The sequence below is a fragment of the Montipora foliosa genome, chromosome 4 (genome assembly GCF_036669935.1).
Source record: "Montipora foliosa isolate CH-2021 chromosome 4, ASM3666993v2, whole genome shotgun sequence".
Lineage (NCBI taxonomy): Eukaryota > Metazoa > Cnidaria > Anthozoa > Scleractinia > Acroporidae > Montipora > Montipora foliosa.
This window is the reverse complement of record NC_090872.1, coordinates 864,069-872,337: the sequence shown is the minus strand read 5'-3', so window position 1 is coordinate 872,337 and position 8,269 is coordinate 864,069. Positions and strand designations below refer to the sequence as shown.

Sequence of the window (8,269 nt, the reverse complement as noted above, 5' to 3'; positions counted from 1 at the left end):
TCAAAGTTGTTTAACATGCTTACACCATCCATTTTCACCTGAGGCAGTTCGCAAGCGGCAACTGCAGCATCGACAACAGCAACGCGGACCCCGGTGACACCTCCATTCGATAGGATGGCTGTTTTAAATTCTTTGGCGTTTTGCACATCATGCCCTTCATTGATGTATCTGCGCACATGGCCTTTGATAGTCGCTGCTTTTCTGTCGCAGGCCCCTTTACCTCCTTGTGGGTCACTGAAATCCACTCTACGGACACTGACCCCTGTATTCAACTTCATTAGAGAGCACGATGCTATTACAGCCGAGTTATGATAGCATCCGGCGTTATCCTGGCGTAGGAAAGCTGTGTCGATTCCGGGATTCTCCTCTTTCAGTGACCTCAAGGTATGTTCAATAATGCGCACTACAACAGAGCTGTCTTGTGATGTATTCTCGACGATGTGGACAAAGCTCTGACTTTCATACCGCCCATTGATTTTTCTTGCAATGACACTGATATGCCAAGATATCCCGCGCTTTCCAAACCAATCAGACTGGGACTCTCTGTATTTGACTGGTAAAAATTTCATTGCCCAATCCTGTGTGATAAGGACAGTGGACTCATTTAAAGCGCTCAAGCACACAGTTCTTGCTGCGTCTTGTCTAACACTTCTGAGTTGGTGGGCTTTCCAGGACTGGATTGCCTTGACTGCTTCATTCAGTGTGTGCGAGAGATCTTCCAGCTCCTCAGGCGCGAACTTTGCATTTGACTCAACTAGGTATCTTTCCATACAGTAGAGGACATCCCTGAGTCTTTCACACTGCGAGCACTTGAGACTGTGGGTGTGTGAGCAAAGAGATCTTAGTTCACTGTCGTTGCTGTCGCTCAGAGCATGTTCACTGCAATGGTCCGCCACAAAGGAGCAATCAGATACATGAACCTAGGAAAACAATACACTCGTAGATTTAGATGTAATATGTCAAAAACGAGTGCGAGTGTTTTCAGCAGGGGTTTCAAACACCGAGAAACAGATAATTATAGTTTGGAGGTGTTTGGAATCCCTGATAAAACACGAAGCACGAGTTTTTGATAGGACTGCTCAATTTTTTTTAACAAAGTATGAGTTTAATGTGATGATCTTTTGTTTTATCAGACAAGTGATAGGAATTTGTAAAGGAAATGAATATTCAATATTTGGGTAAGTTTAAAGGCAGAACTTTTGAATAAATTGACATAATAGGGCGTGGTGGAGAGCGAATCAGAATCACGTCGTCTTCGCCCGCCAAAATCGTCTTCCCAAGAAAGTGATTCGGTTAACGAGGCCGTTCCAGTTGCAACTGAATATAAAAATAATTGGGCTGTGAACATTTTCGTCGAGTGGCTGAGGTTAAGAGAGGTACAAGTGCTGGTTTTAGGTTGCGGTGGACTTTTCAAAGACTACGAACCACACGAGGTTCAAGCCTTGAGTACTGACCTTGCTGAAATGGATGCTCTTTCACCGAACTATTAGAGGTCCAAATTCGTTTTTAATCATCTGGACGCTAATGATAAAAGTTACTGCGAAAGTTTTATGTTGAATATCCCAAATTAAAATGCATTATGTACTGGTAGTTAATTTATCTGTTTTTTTCAATTGTCTTTATCAGTGTTTTCATCAGTTTTTGAACTAATCGGAGTAATCTTGATCTGGCTTTTTATTGGGTATCAAGAAACATGCACGTGACCAAAATGGGGCAATCCAATTGGCTAAAGTTGTATGATTATGAAATGCACCGTCATTATTGTTATATTTTCAAAGCAATTAATCCACAGACCGTAGCAAATTAAATAAAAAGCTAATAACTAAAAAGCACTGTACACTTTGAGTTAAACGGATATTTGTTCTTGGGATATGTATGCAATGACATCAAGTGCACGGAATGTGGTGTACTTTGCTGGAGTAACAATAGCATTTTAAAATCACTGACAGTCAAAAACACCTTATAGTCAGCCTTCAAATATTGTTTCCCCTCCTTCAGAGACACTTCCCAGCTTTTAGCGATCTCTCTGTCAAGCCCCTTATCTTTTAGGCGTTCCACAATAAGAGACAGATCTTCAAAACCTTTCGCGCCATCTGCCGCAATGTAATCTAGCCCCTGTAGGGACTTCCTCACGGTGGCTGCACAGGCGGACAGGACTCTTAGCATGGTTGCTGGGCTGAATGGAGTAAAATCTGTTTCCGCGCAGTAAGCCTGGTATTGCTTTACTAGCCTATTGGGAATCATCGTCCTGATGACATTTGGAGTCTCTAGTATCTCCCCAGAGGAGAGGCGGAGGTACCGCTGACCAAACGGGAGATCCTGGATGACATGCGGACTTGTTATGTAAGTTAAAAAATGATCAAGCTGCTTACTTTCCACTCTCATCCTAGGGCTTCTTACTCGGGGTATTTCGGCCCCACGCCCATAGTGAAGGGAATGCTGTCTTGCAATTTTAAATCGGTATTCGGTGAGACCTGGTATGTAGCTCTGGAGGCGTTTAAACGATGTCTGGTCCCCCATGATTGATAATATTTGACGTCTCGTTTCCCAGGAAGATGCGTTTCGGTAGGATTCTGTCAGTGCCTCAAGATATTTTTGCTCCTCTTGCTGTTCGCCAATACCCAGTTCCTTCTCGACAGAACCAGATTTTCTTACGGCCTCCCAAAGGTAGCTTGCATCTCCTGGGGCAATTACATTAAGGCCAGCAACAATTAGGGACTTCGCCTTGGATACATGGTTAGCTCTGGTACGTACGCTGGATAACTCCCATCGTCTTTTGTGTGGCCCGATCGTATCAGCATCACATGAACGTAGGAAGTCATTCAGGAGAGAACGCTTTGTGGCCTGACTGCTTTTGGGTGACTCGTTGCCACTAGAAGTTTCACTGCTACTCGCTTGACAGTCGGGCTCATAAAGGCTCACGTTCTCTAGTGACGAGTGGTGGAGAGAATCATCAAGTTGATCATCGGGCTGAGTCAAGCTCTCGTCGTCAATCGCCAAGTGAAGGATTGAATCAACTAGTTGTAATACGTCTTCTTGGCTATCTTCATCTTCTCTCTATGTGTTAAAGAGAAAACCGAATTAATCAGGGAAAAAAGACAATGATTTCAGGCTTATGCAGGTAAAACAGTTAACTTGTAGTAAAATTCTTCATGGCGATCAAGGGAAATAGTCTCTGTTGTAAAACGTTTGCACCTAGGCTACGAATAGTATTTCTCGCAGTGTGCAAAGACAGCGGTAGTCAGCAATAATGAAATAACGGCGTAGTTGCAAATAATTCTGCTCCTTCTTCGTGGCGTTAACTAGAGCCAACTATTTAAGTATACTTAATTACTTGTTTGTAGCTTATTTTCTGTTTCTTTTTTTCTCAGTAATTTTTTTTACATGTATAACTGTGAAGTCAAAGCATTCTAATTTTTGTACCTCCTCAGTAATTGTTTTGGTAAGTTAATTTTAGGAAATAAGGAATGGTTGTTGTTGTCGAGGAGTAGTGAAGAGTTTGTACAGTCCACTCGGATAGATTTTATGACCATAAACAATTTGTGCAACAGTAACTAAGGGCGCGTTCGATTGACAATATTCCGGAATAAGGATACGTGGAGTAATGATTAAAACGGTATGTTTCGCGCGTTTCGAGGCAGCAAGGATTATAAAAATATATTTAAAATATCATTTTAGCGGATCTGTGACAATTTTAATGTGAATCTCTGTAAAAACGAAGGATTTCTAACTTATATTCCATGTATTCTTATTCCGGAATACGGTCAATCGAACGCACCCTAAGTTTATCAGGAGTTATATACCTGTACGATATCTTCTGAGATCACCTCTTGGGCCCCAACGTCATCAGGGTCTTCGACTGACTCTGAAGGGGAGAATGGGGTGGACAATGTCACTAGCGATGCCACTTTCTCCAGCTTCCGTCTACACTGCTTGCATATTTCTAAAGAAAAGCGAAACAACAGCAAATCTGTAACTGTAACGTCTTTTACACTCTCTATTTTTTTAACTTTTGTTTTACGTTTCTTGAGTAAAACACATCAATTTTGTACGACAGAAATATGGGTAGTAAACTCACGTGAGCCTACAGGAAGCAGCACTTGGGATTGCTGGTGAAGCAGTTTGGAATGACGAAGAGATATTCCTCTCTCCCCTGACACTGACTTGCCATGCGACGACCATTCACTTGGGGCAGTACAGTTTGTTTTGTTCGAGCGCCATCTGATGCCAAGTTTGTCGCGATGCCTTGGGCAAATCGTAAGTTCAAGGTGACCTTCGCTGATATCAAAAATGCCTTTAAATATGAAATGGTTACAAAATTAGGTACTGATGTAGGAGCCACCGTATATGGGAGGTTTTGAAAGCCCGGTACAGACCACTTCTTATTTGTCCCATGGTAGCCAGTCACTCTCGCTCTTTTGTTTGTTTTCAACTGAAGAAGTCTTCAGGACCAGAGAGCCCAATCTTCTTGTGAACTCAATAAAGTTTTAGTTTCGGTTTGAGATAGCTGACCGCAAAGTTGATCTTATTCATCGAGCTACAATGTTATCGTAAACTGAAATTTTGCACTTTGTCCTTGAGTTATTATTCCCTTTTGAACTGCTGCTAATGGTTTTCCTAGCTGAACGGTCAGCAAGGATTATTTGAAAGTATAGGACGTTTGCAACCAACGTTTGAGACACCAATAACAACAGAGAAATGTACGGCTTCTAATTGACGAACAAAAGAACCTAACGAGAGATCTTTTGTTTTCGAACACAAACATGGCGACGATGACGTCACGTGAAAACCTCCTATGAACTTGGAAATAACACCCAAATCAGCCAAATCAGACCAAATAAAGTTTGCGATATCTAGGAATATATTGATGTTCAAGTTAAATAGTGCTAGCCAAAAAACAAATTTAAAAGGAGCCTTTGCCTGTCTTGTGCAAATCTACAACGCCAATAGTGGTTATACATACCTGCCCTTGCCAGTAACAGCTTTGACTCGGAGTCTAAACCAGCGTCTCGAACATTGTAAGCACGTAAATGTCCTTGAATGGGTTTCTTGCATTTGGCGAGCATGACACTCTTCACATTAGCTGGATTGTCTACGCTAGGACCACATGTTCCCCCTACAATCTGACCATATTCACATGAGGCCATATTCTGTTGGTACGGCTTGTTTCAGAAATTGGTGAAACCGGCAAGTACCACGCGTACATGCAGTTCCACGGAATAGAGCGAAACTCGGTTTGTATGTGTTTCGCTTAGGACCTTCCGTTTCTGTAATGTGGTTTTTCAACACGTTTGATTTCAATCCAAAATGACGAATCATACACACACAGTCGTAAAAAAATTCACTGGTACACTAAAACGCACACGGTGAAGATGAACTTCCACCAGGCCTCGTGTTTTTTCTTGGTAAAGCGTTACGTAACAACGGACAGCGGTAGTTTGATAAAACTACTGTGTTTTCCAGCCAGGGCAAACTCACTTTGGTAAGGGATTATAGATTCAAAAGCCCAGCTTCTTCTTCTTCTAAAGGTTGTTAAAACTGTGACATGTAGGTATTTTTGGTTAAATATGAAAAACACAGGAAATTTTAGATATTGCGTGACATCACAAAAGTTGGCTGTTCACAAGTTGCCTTACCTATTTGCTTCAAGTCTGATGTGCAAGTGGCTCGGCGCTCAAGCTTTGAGTTCGCTAAAAAACAGCGGTCTCCAGCCAAAAGAACCTCACTAGGGTGCGTAATATTTTAGTTAATTGACTGTCGCTGTTAATAGTGGCGTTGTATAAAAGCATTTATAATTCGTCGATCAACAAATATCGCGGTAACTGTCTTTAAGACAGACTTAAAAGTTTCAAATTTCAAAATATAACCCCCAAGTTTTAACATTGCGAGTAGATGCCACCAGATTAAAAAAACCCAACCTTCTACTTGAAAACACGACAGAAAGCAAACGAAAAGGAAGATGTATTAAAGTTTTAAAGAGTCGGATGCGGATACTCCATTGACATGAAAGGTCAAAGGGTCGCTCACATTACTCAAGTGACCTGTTTTGAAAGTACTCTCAGAAATCACCGTTTCATTTACCCCAATATTTTTTGCGACCGATGTGCAGCTCAAATGATTGCCCTTTCCTGGAGTATAGTGTCGATGGGTGAAGCCATGTACCAGAGTGCTTTTTTGAGTTTCGAAAATTGCCTAAATTCGGTTGTCGTAGGCTCTGAAGCAGAGCATAAATTTAAAAATTCCGCCGAGAATTAACGTCAACATTTTATTTAAATTTAACACCGTTAATAACCAAGACAAACAAGGTCTTTTGACTACCTGGGTTAATCTTGTCAAGACCGCTTTCTATATATAAACAGAAGGTTTTGGAAAACTCCCGATTTCGCCGTTAATTTAGGCTGCCGTCACATGCAAAATATAAAAAATTACTGGAAAAAATAAATAAAAACCTAAACGACCCGAGACTTATATTTTTAGAACTACTTCACCTTGGCGTTTATTCTGGCAAAGTATGAGCAAATCGGGTTTTTCTATCTTGCAGACCTTAGTCGGTCCTTACAGCAAACCGCTCTTAAGAATCCCTACTGGCTGGAGGCAAACCAGTTGGCTATTTACAAGTGCGGCTGGGAAGTTGAACCAGGGACTACCAGGATCAAATTCAACGAGTGGTCAGAGCGGGTCTTGAACCCGGGATCTCTGGATCTCAAGGCAAGCGCCCTAACTACTGGGCCACACTGCCTCCGACGAATAATGTCTGTTTTCATTATCAACTAAACATCTTGAAACAAACAAACAACTTGAAATTATCTACAAATTCAGTGACTATTGTATTCATATTTGTGTCCACTATGATGACTCACTGGATCTTTCTCCTCTGGTTGCCATTGTAACGCAGCATAACAGATGCTTCTACAGTTTCCTCAAGTGCATTCTCCTGCTGATGAGTGAAAAAATGCTTCACAAGGCTGAAAACTCTTTCAGCCGAAGCAGAACTTGGCTGCACTAGAAGCAACTTGTGGGCGACAGCTGACCAATTAGGGATATTGCGTTCATGCCTGGCCCACCACTGTACTTGCTCCTCTTCCTCATCAATATCTGTGCCATCAGCAACTGCTAAGTAATTAGGATGCTCATTAACAAGACCAGCAATAGTTGTGTCAACATCGAGAAAACTGAAGTTTTGGAGTTCTTCCACAGATGCATCATTTGGGCGGAGCTGTTGGACCTGAACTGGGCAGCATAATCTTGCACTTTTAAGTGCACGAACAAGGCCATGGAATTATTAACTGAACTTTCATTGAAAAAAATGAAGCCCAGGTGTTATGCTTTTGTTCTGGTCACAAGCTGATTGTACAGAGGCAGGTTTCCATTGGCCTGTTGGCGAGCCACTCCCTCAAGGTTAGAATATGCATCTACTGTCACCGAGTGTGCCACAGTAGCTAGGCGCTCATAGCAAGTGAACATAAGCGGCCCATCCCATTCTAGATAGTAGGTGGCTGTAACAAAATGTGATCCTCCATCAGCAAGTGCTGCTAGCTCTAACTCCAGGTCTGTAACATCAGATGGATCATTGAAGATATCCAGGAGTTGTCGCCTTGTAGCAGGAACAAGATGGTTGTTCTCCCTTAAAAAGTGTTCCACATCTCCAAATGAGTAGTACTTGCTTCATGACTTCTCACTTGCTCCACCATCTTGTTGCGCTAAATGTCTTCATATCAGTCCCTGTTCTAGCCTTCCAAGCAAGGCGTACTCCAGCACTGTGAGAGAACTTGTAAAACGCAGAATTCAAAATGTTTCCCAACAGTGTCAATGGTGTGTGAAAAACATTTTTCAAACTCATCAATAATTCATAAGCCAAAAACAAAAGAAATCACTACCGTGAAGGAAGTTCTGTGGTCTTAATTAGCATAAAATTTAGCCAACTTTGATCCCAAATATCTCTTAAAATACTGATTCCTTTGAGAAGCAATATCAAACACTCGAAAGAGTGTCTTATCGGATATCCAACCACCTCGAAATCTGTTAAAAAACTTGGCCTTCGGCCTCGCTTTTCAACTCGCTTCTCAGTGTTTGAATATCCGATGAAGCACTCCTTCTCATGTTTGATATATTACGTAATATCTAGCAGCTGAGGAAAATAGAACTTAACCTGCTCCAAAGCAGCATGATTAACTTAAGCTCCATCTGTCATGGCTGCAAGGAGTCGACCAGGGCGAATTAAGTATTCAACAGCCAAGGATTGGATCAGGCACTGAGCAAGTTCATTGGC

At 41.8% G+C, this 8,269-nt stretch overlaps 2 protein-coding genes across 2 annotated transcripts in view; both read right to left on the bottom strand.

Moving 5' to 3' along the window:
• Nucleotides 1-3,863, bottom strand: part of LOC137998819 (uncharacterized) — a 7,045-nt gene extending 3,182 nt beyond the window's left edge. The window contains exons 1-3 of the mRNA XM_068844653.1: nt 3,804-3,863; nt 1,960-3,057; nt 1-920 (exon numbers count right to left, since the gene is read on the bottom strand). The exon at nt 1-920 is cut by the window's left edge and continues 80 nt beyond it. Coding sequence (XP_068700754.1) covers nt 1-920; nt 1,960-2,520 — 1,481 coding nt within the window. The 5' untranslated portion in view covers nt 2,521-3,057; nt 3,804-3,863. The remainder of the gene's footprint in view (nt 921-1,959; nt 3,058-3,803) is intronic.
• On the bottom strand, nt 2,652-6,342 carry LOC137999464 (uncharacterized). Its single transcript, XM_068845235.1, has 5 exons — nt 4,964-6,342; nt 4,079-4,294; nt 3,804-3,943; nt 2,755-3,057; nt 2,652-2,681 (listed from the first exon to the last, which is right to left on the bottom strand). The coding sequence occupies exons 1-5, from the start codon at nt 5,145-5,147 to the stop codon at nt 2,652-2,654; spliced, it is 873 nt and encodes a 290-aa protein (XP_068701336.1). The 5' UTR covers nt 5,148-6,342.
• Between the last annotated feature and the right edge of the window lie 1,927 nt (nt 6,343-8,269).